Below are 17,140 nucleotides of genomic sequence, written 5' to 3'. Positions count from 1 at the left end.
GGTGCAAACTCTGTTGTATTCTTCTTGCAGTTGGGATGAAACTCATTTTGGAAAGCATGCAAATTGGTACATTAAGGGAGAGTTCTTCTTCGATGTTCACCCACCGTTAGCTAAGGTAAACAAAAAGTTGCCTTATAGTCAGGGCTTCTGGTATTATGCGATGTTGCGATTTCGCATAATTGACCTAAAATCGCAACAAATCGCATAATTCATGAAAAATCGCAGAATTTGTACAAAATCACACAATTAAAGAAAAAAAAAAAGCAAAAATCTCACTTAATGTCAAGTTCTCTGATAATTTATTAATTCAACATTATCTCAAGGAGTTTTTTCTTTCAAAAGGCGTCAAAAATCACCTGGAAGCGTTCGTTCATTGAACAAGTGAACAAACAGGCGTTCTATGCTTCATTTTACATGTTGGGGACCTGGTGCTGGTTTTCAATATTAAGCGAGTGATCATTGACACGGAATAAACAATCCTTTTATGTAAATACACCAATCACAATCATTGATATATTGTTAAGATGTCATTTGATCCCTTCATACTTACGATGTAAACTGCTCGATAGTCGCTTGCAATATGTAGTTATTTTGTTTTAATAATTATTGAAACAAACATCCTCATTATGGATAAGTTTGTTACACTAAGCACTTCTTCGCAGGAGAGAAAAAGATCGCACTTTCCTGTAAATGTTTCGGTGAAAGACAGGGCAAAAAAGTACCCTGAAGGAACGTTTCATGTTGACGATGGTCTGTTGCTCTTTGTGCAACATAGTGGTTGATCATCTTCGAACGTTTGTGACCTTGAAGCTGAGTCACACAAGCGGAACACAGAAAAAAAATGCTGGTGGGAAGCAACAAACGCTGACTTGACCAAATTAGCAATATCTGATTTTCAATAATTTGAAATGAGGCAACAAATAATTTATTTCAGCTGTTTCTTCATTTCTCTGGCTCTAATATAATTGCCTCTTGAACAGCAAAAAATGGATTGTGCTCCTCTTAGACCTAATAAAACAAGCTTAAATTAGCTAAAATGAAATCGCATTATTTGCCGCATAATAGACCTTTTTGCCGCATAATGAGACTCAAAAGTGCCGCATAATTTCCAAAATTTTTCCGCACCCTATCAGAAGTCCTGTAATAGTGAGAGTCTCACTTCAGTCCTAGATAGCCCTGACACTGCCCAAGCTTCATGCTTCAAGCCTCCCTGGATGGTGCTCAAGGCTTGTACACTGTAAGGTTACCCTAACATTTTATCACCAGTACCATTTACAACAGGGGAGGGGGAGGGGGAGAAGGACAATGTGAGGGTCCAGCGGTACAAGGCTACAGTTGTAGGTTGGCCTATGCATTGTCAGTTGTAATGCAGAGATCAGCCTAGCCTTGAACCATCAGACCCACCGATCTTGTATTGAAAGTTTGAAGAAAAGTCTAATGTGCTAACCACTACACTACCTATACCAGTGTTCCAGATAAGAGAGGGGTCTCAGGTCAAAAACCCAAGAAGCCTGGCTTCCTGACCCAACAAAATGAATGGCAAACTTAAGAAGATTTAGAGAGAACCAGAGCTACACCTGTATTGAACCCTCAAAAATTGTTCGTTGACTCTCGGATTTTGAAAGTTATCTGGAACACTGTGTACCCCCACAAGACATATGCCTTTATTTTATTGTTTTAAACCCTCTTTTCTACATTCTCTGTGCAACAGATGTCAATAGCATTTGCAGGATATTTAAGTGGTTACAATGGTTCGTTTCCATTTGACAAACCTGGAGATCAGTATGGAGAGCACAGCTATGTAGGAATGAGATTGGTAAGTTTATAACTTACATCTATTTATGCTTGAATGAAGATCCATCTTTATTAAAGTTTGCAAAAATATGTTGAGTCAAAATGACTTTGTTATAGAAACAGAATACAGAAAATGCTCTAGAGCAGTAGGAAAATTAATAGTAGATGATGCAAAATCTCAATTTCCACCCAACCAGGACATGTTGACAATAAGTTGTTAGTGGAAAATATCCAAAAGTTGGTATGTCAGTTATATTTAGGGATAGCCTGTGAGCAGGCTTCAAAGCGGGGTATAGGCCAAAGGGAGCTCGATTTTTGTCTTCGCCCCATACCCCACTTGGGAGCCTGCTCACAGGCTACATTAGGGAAGACAAATTGTACACTGTAAATTAAGCTATAGAACAGTAGTACCCTTCAACTCAATTGTGAATCATTGTTCTACATGTCATACAAAAATGTTGTAAAATTAAATTGAGTTCTCTTGGAAATTTGTGATTTAAAATACCCTTCTGAAACAAGCCCCGCTCTCCAAATGAGCTCCCTGGGGCCCCTAGAAATTATTTCACATTGAATTATTATTGTCAGTATTAAATTTAATAATGCAGAAATAAATTAATTTTTGTATCTCAGTTAGAAAGCAGAATATTACAAATGTGTGAGACCAATAGGGATATGGGGAGCAGGAGTGGCGCAGTGGTGAGAGCACTTGCCTCCCACCAATGTGGCCCGGGTTCAATTCCCGGACTTGGTGTCATATGTGGGTTGAGTTTGTTGTTGGTTCTTGTCCTTGCTCTGAGAGGTTTTTCTCCAGGTTGTCAGGTTTTCCCCTCTCCTCAGAAACCAACATTTCCAAATTCCAATTCGATCCGGAATCTGAGGGCCACAGGTTTGTCAGTCGTAACAGACTGCTAAGTGTCACCCTCATTAAACAAAGTTAATTTATTTATTATATATACAAATGTGTGTAGTAACCTTAATTAACAGTGCTTTTATTGTGTTGGTAGTTCTGTGCAACATTAGGTGCCCTGTGTGTGCCCCTTGCTTATCTCACAGTGTGGGAACTCACCAAGTCCACTGGGGCTGCTATCCTAGCCACAGCATTTATTGTTTTTGGTAAGTTGAGTCAATATTAATGTTGTACATGTAGTAATAACAGCATTTATTTAAACACGATTAAAAGTTCAGCAACGCTGATGTGGTAGCATTTGTATTTGTATTTTTTGTTTAAAAACATAGGCTTTGAGATCTTGAAACATTCTCACGCTGATAAATGGTCCAACTTCCTTATGACGTGTACACACTAATTCACTAGGACAAGGTTATTGTCAAAACTCAGTTCAGAGTACACTTTTGCATTTTTTGTTTCAGATCATGGATGTATAACTATATCACAGTACATTCTTCTGGATCCAATTCTCATGTTTTATATTATGTTGTCAACGTACTGTTTTACCAAGTTTCAAAACTGCAGAAATGTGTAAGTATTCCAATAGCTTAATATAATATTATGTTGTTTAGCCTGGGCCAGGATATGAGTGGTAGTGGAGAGAGGGGGAGGGGGGAGACACATTGCATCCCTCTTTGTATCTTCATGAGTATTAAAGCTATGCCAATGAAACTTCGAAGGCATGTAGAGGTACATCCAAAACTGTTTCGTAATTTGAAATCTGCAACATGGGATGATATCCTGACACCTGAAATGTTTATTGTGCCTACAATTTCTGACATAAGTGATGAATCAAATCCCCTTATTGCACAAATTTTATGTTATTTTTGATGCCATCATCTTAATTTATAGCACTGTCACACGAGAGGCTATCAATTTGAATGCTGCGGGGGTGGGGGGTGGGGGGCATAATAATAAGAGATTTCGTTTTTATGTTTTCTCTAGTAAGTAAGTCCAGGTTTGGCCAATCTTTTTTTTCCATTGAAGTTAACTTCATCTCTATTGTCTTATTCTCTAGCCCATACAGTTTTCATTGGTGGGCCTGGATGACTGCTTCAGGAATGTCTTTATCTTGTGCATTTAGGTTGGTGTTAGAGTTGCTGCAACTTATGCTTTCAACTGGTTGCAGTGCCTTTTAGGCAGGAGTGATAATTTGTCATGTATCTCCAACACATTTTACAAACTAAGATTCCTAGTCATATAACCTGAAGCAAGGGAGAATGAAAATCAAACTGGTTTTTCAAATTTCAAAATGAAAGCCAAATTCAGATCACAAAGTCACCCTTGTGTAGTCTTGAAGCACCAATAATCTGACCATTATGAATGTGACAAGTTCTTGAGGACCATCCTGGGATGTGTTGCTGTGTTAGTTTGTATTATCAAGGAGCTTCACATGCCCCTAGAGGCCTCAGAAACCATCCAACTCTTACCAGCAGTGTTCAAACTGGAGCTTACCCCATCCCCTGCACTTTGGTGAGGTACATTGTCCCTCCAAGCGGATGGGCACTGTGAGTCAGTGGCCCCTTCATGTAGATGCTGCGACATTCACAGAAGATAAAATTGTGTTAAAGTGAACATTAGAGTCCCAGATCAGAGTTAGTGTATCTGTTGTGTCATTCCGGAGTTAATGGTAAGCCTTGATAAGACATAAAGAATATTACTAATGGTGTGATTGTGAATCTCCTCTCCATTAGCTGCAAGTGGGTTGGTCTGTTTGTGATCCTTTGGGCTGGTATCACCACAGTCATGAACTTATGGGACATTCTAGGAGATCTTACTCTTTCACTGGTTGGTTATCTTCTGTTTGACATTAATTAAATTATAATTAAACTCACACCTGTCACTAATTTAATCACACTATATTATGTTTGAAGAAATGAAATCAGTAATAGGAAACTGTCATCACTTTTATCATAATTTTTTTTTGCTACCAGACAAAGAAAGATTTGTACCACACTCTCAAAGAAGCATGACTCAGGCAGGCCTATTTTAAAGAAATCAGCTAGATAATTATTAAAAATACATGTAAAGTATAGTTGAATCTCTCCCAATGGACAGCTTCTGACATGGGTTAGGCATCTTAATACCATCGGTTGCATCTAAGCGTGGACATAAGACAAAAAAACATGTTCAGATAGGGTGCCAGACATGATGTGTTTTACCACCAAACATGTATTTGAAGTTTGACAGCCATTAAGCAAACTGTCGCGCCAGATCAGCACATTCCATTCATAAGCTTATTTCATTTTCTCAACTTGCAGGCATATTTCTCGCTCAGAAACAGCACACTTGCCTCCAGAAAGTATTCTTTACATCTAAAAATGCTTGCAAAGAATATTTTGTTGAGCGAAAACAAATCAAGCTGACAACAGCTGTTTACTCCAAACTTCTAATGTTTGGCGCCAAAACATGTCATGTTTGTGTTGTAGGTTAAAATGAATCCCAGGTTAAAATGATTTCAACCTAGGTTGATTTGTATTTTCCTTTGTTTAAGATGTTAATAACCCAACCTTAACAAAGGAAAATACAAATCAACCTAGGTTGAAATCATTTTAATCTGGATTCATTTTAACCTACAACATTTGCACCCAATTAGAACATGTTTTTTCCTCCCGTGTACACGCTTAGATGCAACGGACGGTAATATTCTAACTATACACTCAGTCACCATCTCAGCAAAACACAAAGTTTAACACTTTATTTTTGCCTTCTGTAAGCTGATATTTAAAGTGCACATGAACTAAAAATTTTTTTTTCATGAATTGGTAGGTGGTTATACCCTTATTCCGAAACGCACAAAAAAGAATAGTGCTAAAGAGGAAAAAACCGTGTTTTGGCTGTTCAAAGTGACTTAAAATGCCCAATGTGGTGTCTCCGGAGACTGGTAACAAGTTTAGCTCTGATGACGTAGCCAGTGGTTTCAGAGCTCTGTTTACGCTTTGTTTTCTGCTATCGTGTGCTCGAAAATATCTTTGCGCGCTCGAAAATATCTTTGAATGCTCAGTTCAGACCACGATAAAGTGGGTGCTATACAGCTTTTGAAAATATGTCTGAAAGTGATGGTACGCTATCTTCTGCTGAGTCCGTTTCGAGCCAAGAAACATCCAACAGCACCGAGTCATCCGATGAAATGGAAGTAGTCTGACATGTGGAACCCTACGCAGGTGAGCCGCTTGCTCACAGTAGTGATGAGGAGGAAGACACCGAGGAGGATCAAGATGGTCTTTCCCCGAGGGATTTTCGATCCTTCCAACGAGTATAAATCCTAAGAAAAGAGCGCGTTTTTTTGAAATGATACTGAGAACTCATCTCTATCATTTCTCAGGAATCGGCAACTGAAGAGATCCACAAGATAAGGATCTAAACCGCGGTCTTGCCTGACCATTGCCTAAAATGCCACAGAATTTACTAACGGCTGAAGGACTCGTAGCAGCCCCTAGCCAGAGCAACACAGAAGAATTGCCTCAGTAATCAGTCTAAGGCGTAATCAAAACACAGGAGGAAAATACTAAGCTCCCGCAACATAAACCTCACAGTTACAGAGCGGAGCTGAGCAGAGCGAAAACAAAAGACACAGCCGTACTGAACTAAAGCGGCCTCTAGTACTCAAATGAACGCATTTTACAGCTTTTCAAAGCTACAGTGCTAAAGAAAGTATCAAGAGACAAATAACCGTCATAAGTCAGATAAGTAACTCAACGTCTTGCCACAAAAGCAAATAGCCGGGCCCGGCAATACAAAAGCTCCAAGATAATGATTATTACACGGTTCAAATCCTATCCTTACAAAGATAAAAAGAGAGGCTATACTGTCGCAAGACACAATGAAATGAGCCATACGAAGCCTGAACCAATTGCCACAAACGGTATAAGAACGACAGTCGCTAAACAGAAACAACAATAGGTCAAATAGATAGAACAAAAAAACCCAGAAATGACCTTTGAGATCAAAATCCAAAACATCACATGGCTTTGTTCAGTGAATATCACGCAAATCCTCTAAACCATAAATGGTATTTACTAAGACGAAAATACAGCGCTGAAAGAAAATTTACAGGGAGCACCGCTCATACAAGAGAGGGCTTTCCCCGGCTGAAAGACTCGTTATAGCAAAACTATAACTGAACATGGCTAAAAACACGCGAGTGGGAGTCGCACAGGCCTATCTTCTTTCCTTTTAACACCGTTTATAAAACAGCTCTCATCGAAATGAGCCGAACACAAACATGAGGACTTCTTCGGGACGAAATCTTTCCGATGAATGCGCACAAAACGTGTCCACTTTGCACGTATTAAACTTCTCATCCGACGGAAAGTAATGCATTGTGATGTTCGGTGTCCCTGTCTTGTTATCGCAGTTTATTCCACTGGGGCCACCGGCCGAGCAATAGTTCTTTCCCCCTTTCTTTGCCTTCTTCACGGCCATAATACTCGTGCTTTCGAACGTGCTTTCGTGCTTTCTGAATACTGGTGCTTTCGAATGTGCTTTCGTGCTTTCTGAATACTGGTGCTTTCGAATGTGCTTTTGTGCTTTCTGAACCACTGGCTACGTCATATCCGGTGAAATCTGATCGCTTTGACCGAGCGCAAGATGGAGACACTTCGAAGCGCCAATTTCGAACTTTGAGGCAAGAAAAATACCCCATAAAAGAGCTTTAGTTAGTTTAAAACCGGATATTTCGATTAATGAGGATATAAACAAACACATAAGTCAAACTTGTTTTTTATTTCATATACACTTTAAGTCTCCTGAAGCAGATAACAGTATTTTTTAATCTCCCAGAAGACTGTGGACACCTGTCTGAAAAGACACCCAGTCTTTCCAGCCATACAGTGTACACATTAATACTTCTTTAACTCCCATTAGCAGAAACCTCCTGAAGCTCTTCCCAGGGTATTAATTTGACTGACAGCAGTAATCATCTCATTTGCTTTCTGTCTTAGTTTGAGGTTGGTAAGCAGTTCATGGCTCGTGTGCTGTGTTTGATCATGGTACCCATCTTTGTCTATCTCTTCTGGTTTGCCATTCACTTCCGGCTGCTGCCAAACACGTAAGTAAACCTCAAAGTTAACATAATTTAATAATCGGGTGTAACTATTACTTACTTTAAAGTCCTTTTCTAACAACCATAAATTATTGAAACTTGCATGAGCAAACAATGGCATCATTACATGAAATTGTGTGTGATATCTACAGCCATTGAAATCACTCTTTGAAATCTGCATTATTTTTTGGTTCCATAATTGACAGTTGATTGCATTCATTGTGCAATTCAGGATACGTTGAACACAAAATGATTTGAATTTTGACACAGTGCATGCATTAAATAAAGGTTCTTAATTCTGTGTGATAATTATTACAATAAATTTATAATATGTCAAATGAACCTTTTATTTTAAGTATGTGTAAGGAGGAAAATTGAGGAAAATTGGAGGAAAAATTATCTGCAATGATCTGGATAGAAGTTGTAGTTGTAGAATATGAACAATATCTTTTCACAAACATGTTTTTAGGAGTTGACAAAGTTGCTGTAACAGGCTTTCCAAGTGTAATTTAATTACAATTCAACTATTATTCAACTGTAACTTGTAAACAGTTGTCTTAAGCACAAGTTAGGGAATCTTATTTTCATTGTTTAATTGTCTCAGTGGCCCAGGAGATGGATTTTTCAGTTCAGCTTTTCAGTCAACACTGAAAGGAAATGCTCTCTACAAGAATGTTGTGCCTGCAGGTTTGTATCCAAACAGGAAAGTCACTCTAACTTTCAAATAATTAACATTTAAACAGAATGTCCAATTTAGTCATATCCTTGGCCAAGATTTTTCTGATCTTGAAACAAAGCACTTCACCCTAAACTCACTCCATCATTAATAAATTGCTTATTAATTAGTTGTTTATTTTATCTTTCAATAACCATCGGCATCACTGCCTCAAAGTCTGTGTCTTGCAACTTTATTGCTGACTGTTACATGTATGCCCCATGCCTTCGTTTAAAAGTCTGTCATAAGCACTTATTAATAATCAGTTTCTCATTTTACTAGCCAGGCTCAGCCTGCTGTTTTAACTAAAGTAGCTGTGTATTTTCTTTATTTTCACTTAAATCCTTCTCAGGCAGCTGTCTACTTCAATAATAAAATCTGACACTGAGAAACTTAGTAAATACATCTATTTCAATATTTTCTGTTTGAAATGTTTATTTCCCTAGACTTGGCTTTTGGCTCAGTAGTGACGCTAAAGAACCACAGAGCTGGAGGAGCACTCTTGCACTCGCACTCACATCTGTACCCCAAGGAACACCCCCCTGAGCAACAGCAGGTAAGGAGAATGTCTCTGTGATCATTACAATCATCTCAGGCTCTTGTACATGTGTCCCCCTATTTGGCACTGATGGCACAGTTGCTTATCCTGTTAAGCCCTACTAGTGACTGGAATCTATTTTCTCATTACAATATTGATCAGACAGTCAGGTCATGAGAGCAAAGAAGTTCATCACCATATAAAATCTGATTTTTTTCTTTATTTGCCATCACCTTTACATGAGTTTTGTAAGTGTTACCTAGATTCATATAATGGCTGGAGATCTTAGCAAAATCTGATCACCAGAGCTTTTCGAAGACGATCCTCTACTTAACAGTTACCAGTTTTCAATCACAATGGATGGCTTCAAAATGAACTGAAAGAAAAAGTAAAGTAACCTCTAAAAATATAGCATACATACATAGCCAATAATATTATTTGCAATGCGGTTGGTTAAAATCTCTTGATTTTCAAATGAATTCTCCTTACTAGTGCAATAAGAAAATTAATAACTTAAATGAGAATAATGAGGAGATCAGAATTGTGCATCATGATATTTGGGACTAAGTTGATAAGGATGACAGAGACTCATATAAATTCTGCTCAGATCCTGCTCGGCATGCTCAACACCAGTGTGTCTCAGTTCTGATCATTGCTTCTTTTATCATTCAGTGATGCAGGCATACTTGGAAGAAAAATTCAATTGTTCCTTGCACGAGTCAAACCCATGACCTACCATTACCTAGTCCAGATGCTTGACCACTGAGCTATAGGGGACTTGTGGGAGCTAGACCATTAAACTTGGTTCATATGACAAACATCTACATCATTCTACATCTAATCTAATCTTTATTAAGTCAGTAAAAATCCTGCATACTGCTACCTAGGATATGAATCTTGATGAGTGGCCTATGTACATTAGAAGAAGTGTAATGGTATTATTTTAAACCTGGAGATATAAATGGTTTACTGCACCTTTCAATAACATACCTGTAGACTCTGAAATTCAACCCCAACTAATGATTTGACTGTGTGTTTTACTGCTGTCAATTATCACTATGGCAATAACTGGCTGACCACAAGAATAGAGAAACCGACAAGAAAGTGGACAAAAATCTGCCAGACGCATTGCACAAACATGACCTTTCTTTTGACAGCAGTGAAATGCGTAACAGTTGGCTGAATCTTAACAATGAATCGTGTTATTGAAAGGCGCAGTAATACTAAATAATGGAATTTGCACCATATACCATCAAATGAATGTTTTTTAAATCAATGGAAACTAATCTTTTAGGTAACTTGCTACTCTCACAAAGATGATAATAACAAATGGATGATAAAAAAAGCCTATGAAGATTACAGTAAGTATATACCTGATCGATCTTGCTTGTTTTCTCTTCTCTTCTCTCTTATGTTCTCGATTTAACTACTTCCTTCCAAAGTTTGCAAGTTAAAGTGATAATAATTATAACAGCTCTGATAAAGTCTAATTTATTTAAAGTTTAGGTGTATATTAATTTAAACAACAATCCTAAAACTTTTTAAAACCAAGCATTTTCAATTTTTACAGTCATGTGTAGGGTAATAAACTGAAAGAAACAAACAAGCAAAATTAAAGCACTCCTAATGTTATTGTAAAAGTCTTCCACAGATAAACTTTTCCCTGAGGGAATAACCTAGGTAAAGTAAATTCTTTATAAACATTACTTGCTTCAGTTCATTTGATTACCCTAACAGTTACTGGAACAGTAACAGATATGGTTTTAAAAGTTTTATTATTATAAATTTTTATAATTTTTTTTATCAAGGTTCATCCGGTCTTTCATTGACAACCAACATATCCATTTGAATGAAAATTAAAAATGTCAAATATTCCTTTGAATTTTCTAGATGATGAACAACCCTTGGAATATCTTAAGCATGGAGACTGGATCAGATTGGAACATGTTTCGTAAGTAAAACTGTCTGGGGAATTTTTATCCATTAGAAACGGCACAAACTTTTTACTAGCCAGTCTTCATATTTCTATAACCTTCATAATGGAAGCCACAACTCGCAAGCTTTGGGAGTTAATGTTGTGGCAATAATTATTGTTGGTCAATGTTTGGATGTTTAAAAATGTTAACTTTGTAGGGGCAGTATCATGGGAGATATCATGATTTTGGGCAAAAATTCACTAAATTTAAACTTTGAACACTGTGTTAATTAATTTCTAAATCGCTAATTTAGAGAAAGATTTATAGTGATTCCACAGACTACTGAGACGAAAGGTTAAACCAAAATATGGTACAACCGATTTTCAGTGCGTTACGGCAGCGAAAATTGAAAGTGTCGGCCCAAGATTTTCAAATTTGAACCCATTTTTATTTTGGTCATCTGCCGGCGAAAATATCCATGGATAGTTTCTTTGCATTCTGATAGTCTTTTAATGGAATTTTGTTCATTATATCTTGGCTGCTATCAACCAAATAGAGTTTTTTCCATTTCCAATGTGTTACTAAAAATAGCGTGATACTGTCCCTTTAAGGCTGGTTTTCACTAGCGACGGAGTCGGAGTCGCAGTCATAATCAGAAGCGTAGAGCTTATGACCTAGTGAAAACAGCGTTCCGATTCCGGAACGTAAGCGACGGAGTCGTAAGCGGAGTTGGAAGAAAATGGAAACGTTCTGGTTCTTCTGACTCCGATTCCGCCGCGCTTATGACTCTGCTTACGACTCTGATTCTTGATTTTCACTAGGTCATAAGCGCTCTTACGACTCTGCTTACGACTCTGACTCAGACTCCGTCGCTAGTGAAAACCAGCCTTTAATCCAATAAAGAACACCTTGGATATGTAACCCAGGGAATGCTTGAACTTAACACAGAATAGCTAAGGGCTTATTTCAAAATGGCTACCATTTTACAGTAATATTCTTACAAATAATATTTATTTATTAGTCCTTCAAAATTTAAAGAATTTTTTTTTACCTTGAATGAGGCCAGAAGGGCTAATTTGAATGCAGACAAACTAATTTTTATGTTACTAAATTGAAAGTCATTTTGGCATAAGATTTATTGTACATGAACTTTTGTGTGATAGTTACATAGTTTACCTTTTTTACATGTTCATGGGGGACAAATTGATAACTTAAACCTTTTTATTATAAAAAAAATTAATAGATTGTTTTTGTTAAATTATGTCTTTATTACTTTTTAGAACAAGAAGAAACCTGCATAGTCATGCTGAAAAAGCACCTCTCACCACTCATCATAATCAAGTGACCGGCTATGGAGATGTAAGTATAGTGACAATCTTTCATGTATGTAACTGTGCTATTACACGTAGAAAGGACGGGGCCTACTTTTATTACTGCGCATACGTTCTGGGCATCTCAAGACACTCGGGTTTCCTATGGGTGGTGCTTACTAATACAGGGATATTTTTGTGCAGTTTAAAACTATGCTTAGAGAGCAGAACTTAGCAAGTGCCCTTGGTATCCAAAAAGAAAATTTGGGGTAACTATGCATTTTTCAGAGATAGTAAAGCTTCAATTTGGAAACAAACGCCATGTATTGCTTTGTATTTTACTCTTTTTTATAATAGTTATTGTTGCTAAAATTTCACCTTGAAAGAACAACCAGAAGACAATGTTAGTAGTGGTTGCTATTTCTCAGGCGTGGTATAATGACTCAATTCATGTAACATGGCCGTTAAGCCAATCAAATCCCTGGAATTGCATTGTACAATGATCCAGTTTTTAATAACAAATTATTTTTATTTTGTTTGCCTTTCCTCAATCAAATTTTACTAGCAGCCATTAATCAGTCATTAAATTGATCAAATTCCCTTGTTCTCAGAATGGAAAAGGAGATGGAAATGACTTTTGGAAAATAGAAGTTGTGAGTGGCGCCAGCGATGATGGAAGAATTAAGACAGTGAAGACAGCATTCCGGCTTATTCATGTCACCCTGGGCTGCGCTCTTCATGGCAGCACTCAAGTTTTACCTAAATGGTAAGTGCTTTTAAAGTTCAAAGAGGACCTACTTACCAAAGGGGGCCAGAGTTCAGAAATCAAACCCAGGCCACATTGTTGGGAGGCGAGTGCTCTCACCACTGCGCCATCCCTGCGCCCCACCGTAATTCGTAAGTTAATCATCTAAGAACAGTTATTGTTACAGGTTTGAATTACAAGCAAATGTTTTTATTTTGTTTTCTACAGGGGCTGGGAACAGCTAGAGGTGACCTGTAACCCTGTTGTACATCACTCACATAACCTTTGGAATGTAGAGGACCACCAGAATGAAAGAGGTAACAATAATTAATAATTTATATTATTAAAATTGTTGCAAGTTTTCCTTTACTAATACAGGTTTTTGTTTTCCTCTTGTTTTCTGATTTAGTGCCAAAGGCTGCATCTGATTTCTTCAAACCTTCCTTTATCGGCAGCGTCTACGAATCGCATGTTGTTATGGCTCAGGTATGAAAGAAAGTGGTACTGACAATTGCATTAACTTCTTTATTGATGCCATGTGTCTTTAATACATGACTCCATAGACATGAATTACCTTCAGTTGGTAAAAGAAATCGTAAAATTTAAATAGGAGGGGGGTCCTTAGGGTCGGCAGTAGTCTACCCCCAGGCATCTGAGGGCCTCATGATTTTCACCCCATAATACTAGTGCTGTCGCTTTGTTTCAATGATCAGATCACCAGGACCTTTAGACAAATTCTTGATTATTACCGGAATCCAATTCTTAAGCCACTCACGTGAATCCTGGCAAGCTAGTTCATTTACTAGATTCATATGTAATAATCATGTTGGAACGAAAAAAATTCAAACTTAACTTGTTTGATTTTTTCATTTTGTCTATTTATTTTCATCACTGTTTACATGATTGTATTTCTACATCATGTGTGGGAGTTTCCCATGTACTGCTAAACATCTTAAGTGGCAATAAAGAATAATAGATGGTAAATTTTAAGCTCTGTGCAAACAAATTATTGAGTTCTAAATGTCACAGACTTTTATGCTGGGATTTCATTGACTGCTAAAAGAAAGCCTTGATCATTTCTTGTTATTGATTTTCTTAGACCAACTCTGGATTCAAGCCAAAAGAAGGTGAAGTGACATCACAACCGTGGCAGTGGCCAATTAACTACAAGGTCTGTGGATTTTAATACCCTGTATTAGAGATTGTGTTATTTTAATGCTGGTACCTCTGTACAAGAGAAACATACAATGGGATGTGTTTGATCCTTGATTGTCGTTGTCAAGTTTTGTCAATGAGCAAGTCAAGACTGTCGCAGTCCCTCAAGCTACCCAGGAGGGAATGATTGGTTAAAAAAATCTGTTTTTCATTTTTCATTTCTTCTTCTCCCCCTACTCCTCTTCTTTCTTGTATGCACATGGCTAATAAATATCATTTTCCCTGATTCCAATCATTTAGTTAGCTTCTAATTAAAATAGTTAGTCAAAGAGTGCTTGTGTATGTTTTCTTTGAGCAAACAGTCTTAGCTTCAATGCTCCATTCCCTCATGTTTCACTTATTAATAAATTGTTTCTGTCACATTTTAACTCTAGGGTCAGGTGTTCTCTGGTGCCGATTATCGTGTATATCTTCTTGGCAACCCGGTACGTGTTTCTTAAAGTTTTTAGGTATAGTTTGTTATCTTTCCAAGTTTGTCAACTTTTCCTGTGCAACCCTTCTCAATACTCAATGTGAACTTCAGTCTGTAGTGTCATACCACTTTGTAATAATTGTTCTGCATTATTCAAGATTGACGAATGTGATCTGTGCAGCTAGTTTGTGTCAGGTTGTGTTTACTATGGAGAAAATGACTGTGGAACACACACCTGTATGCCTGCTAGGGGAGCTCCTTATTAAAATTGAAAGACAAATTAGTTTTTATTCTTCTGCATGTGCAGAATAGTCATGTCTTTGATGTATTGAAAATTTTAATTATATTAATTTGATAATCAATCTAACACTGTCTTTATATTTTATTATTAATCTTATAATTCAGGTTATCTGGTGGTTTGTGCTAGCTGCAATGTGCCTGTTTGGTGTGCTATTTGCTTTTCATGCTGTCAGAGCACAAAGGGGATTTATTGACCCTCCTCAAGAGCAAGGTACACAAACTTTCGTTTTGGAGCAGATTGAAACTCAATGAATATTGTTAAACCAACGCCAGAGAAATACCTAAACAATGCAAAGAACCAACAAAAATCAAAACGTAACTTTAGCAAATGCAAAGGAAGACATAAATTTAAACAAAAAAGTGTAGTTACATGTCATCAGCATAGGAGAACATTTGCAGGCAAGTCACAAATGATTAAATTGGATTGACCTCTTTGTTCAGATGGTGATGCAAGTTTTTTTTTTTTGACTAATAAAAAAGCACAGTTAAGTAAAACCAAAGCAAACAAGAATTCTAATTAACTTATCGAAAACTGCCCTATTTTGTACTATTTTGAAGAGTAACTATTGGTGGAAGCAATAAGACAGCTATGCAGATGTTTATAACTATCAGTCAGTGGTTTCATTAAGGATCAAGCACTGGGCATGTCTTGTGTGCAGCAGTTTTGAGTATCTCAGACAACTTTGTTGTAACAGAAATTAAAGACAGTATTATTTTGTCCTCATTCCAGCTCAAAAAGTAGTGACTCAAAAGTAATGAGCTTGCCTCTGAGGCCCACTTGGCCTGAATTATTTTATTTTGTAAGATTTCACTTTCTGTTAACTAATCATGTCATTTTTTTAAGCTCGTAGAAAGAGAATGGAATCAGTATGCGGATGGTTAATCCTTGGCTGGGCTTTACATTACTTTCCTTTCTATGCCATGGGACGTGTGTTGTACTTCCATCACTACTTTCCAGCGTACCTTTACAGTGCCATGATGGCAGGTTGGTTTGAAACCTCATGTGGTGCTTAACATGAAACCCAAAACTCCTGTTAACTTTGAATATTGAATCTCAGTTACAAGTGCTGTGCCATTATCTGTGTTAGACTGTTAAGCCAGCCATGCTTCACATGTTTCCACTTTGTGTTAAAACTACATGTCACTTTGTGTTCTTGTTTCACAACCTCTGCTGTGAGCCCTGTATGTTTAGACACATCATTATTGGTTTTATTGATTTAGGGGTTGTTTTGTAAATCAGTTAAATTCTGCAAGTGTTTGTGTTAAACAGTAGTCATGCCTCAAACATCTCTTGATGGTGGTGATACATGTCTCAGTTTCATGGCCGCTACTGACAGTACTGCAACCCTATCTCAATTATGCCCGACATATACTAGTCACCTATTTTGTTTTTGTTGCCCAAGTGTTTTGGGTGAGCATTATTGTGCACAAATCATTACTTGTGCTCCACATGTTAGTGTTTTACGTCCCTGTTTTGCAGCCCCAAATTTAACCTGCATCAATATCCCATACATACTAAGTCTTATTCATTTGAATTATGAATTCAGACTTTCATCTGATGATTTTGTTTATTGTGTTTGTTCTTTTTTCCAAGGGGTGTTGTGCCAGTACTTGTGTAAATCACTTTCCATGATTCCAAAGCTTGACAAATTCAAACACATAGCCTACCATGGTGCTATTTGTGTCCTTCTTGTTGGATGTCTCCTTAGGTAAGCCCCATTATCAAGTAAGAACCTACAAACAATCCCTTGTGTCTAATGTGAACCTGCAACAGTACAAAGCCCTCAGGTCAAGTGTTAACCTGCAGCAAAGCCCTTTTGTTGAGTGTGAACCTACAACCATCCCAGCTTTGGCCTAAATTGATTTTCCCTTGCCTTCATGCAACTTGCCTTGGAGAATTGGGCTCAACAGAGAAAGTAGCTTGTCAAAAGTTTATTGAATTTATGTTAATATTTTAGTATTAAAATAATGTTATTTTTATTGTAGTTTCTGGGCATTCCGAGGATTGTCGTATGGTATGTCAGGACCAATGGCTCACCTTCCAGACTCAACAGCTGCAGTATACAAGTGGATGGACAGCTGGGAGGTTTAATGCTGATCAACATGAAGTAACTTTATGAACAATAACTGTACTACCAATGAGTAGTTTGCATATACTGAGTAGCACACCTTGGTCAAACTACTTGTAGACAACAGTGGATGGCT

The 17,140-nt window shown here is 37.5% G+C and overlaps 1 protein-coding gene across 3 annotated transcripts in view; it reads left to right on the top strand.

Moving 5' to 3' along the window:
• Positions 1-17,140, top strand: part of LOC146487354 (protein O-mannosyl-transferase 2-like) — a 29,401-nt gene that overhangs the window by 9,446 nt on the left and 2,815 nt on the right. For 2 of the 3 annotated variants that reach the window (XM_085087264.1, XM_085087272.1), the window contains exons 3-22: positions 1,712-1,816; positions 2,799-2,907; positions 3,163-3,271; positions 3,759-3,824; positions 4,435-4,528; positions 7,684-7,790; positions 8,389-8,471; positions 8,946-9,055; positions 10,332-10,398; positions 10,928-10,988; positions 12,234-12,312; positions 12,875-13,029; positions 13,237-13,325; positions 13,418-13,494; positions 14,108-14,179; positions 14,598-14,648; positions 15,041-15,146; positions 15,780-15,920; positions 16,530-16,644; positions 16,922-17,140. The exon at positions 16,922-17,140 is cut by the window's right edge and continues 193 nt beyond it. In XM_085087264.1, the coding sequence (XP_084943390.1) occupies positions 1,712-1,816; positions 2,799-2,907; positions 3,163-3,271; positions 3,759-3,824; positions 4,435-4,528; positions 7,684-7,790; positions 8,389-8,471; positions 8,946-9,055; positions 10,332-10,398; positions 10,928-10,988; positions 12,234-12,312; positions 12,875-13,029; positions 13,237-13,325; positions 13,418-13,494; positions 14,108-14,179; positions 14,598-14,648; positions 15,041-15,146; positions 15,780-15,920; positions 16,530-16,644; positions 16,922-17,027 (1,902 nt within the window). In that variant the 3' untranslated portion in view covers positions 17,028-17,140. Of the gene's footprint in view, positions 1-30; positions 116-1,711; positions 1,817-2,798; positions 2,908-3,162; positions 3,272-3,758; positions 3,825-4,434; positions 4,529-7,683; positions 7,791-8,388; positions 8,472-8,945; positions 9,056-10,331; positions 10,399-10,927; positions 10,989-12,233; positions 12,313-12,874; positions 13,030-13,236; positions 13,326-13,417; positions 13,495-14,107; positions 14,180-14,597; positions 14,649-15,040; positions 15,147-15,779; positions 15,921-16,529; positions 16,645-16,921 lie in introns of all 3 variants that reach the window. The other variant, XM_085087277.1, reaches the window with a different exon arrangement.

The sequence above is a fragment of the Pavona decussata genome, unplaced genomic scaffold, assembly GCF_977016875.1.
Source record: "Pavona decussata unplaced genomic scaffold, jaPavDecu1.1 SCAFFOLD_16, whole genome shotgun sequence".
In the NCBI taxonomy this organism is placed as follows: Eukaryota; Metazoa; Cnidaria; class Anthozoa; order Scleractinia; family Agariciidae; genus Pavona; species Pavona decussata.
The sequence above is the reverse complement of the archived record's forward strand: the minus strand, read 5'-3'. Positions and strand labels throughout refer to the sequence as shown.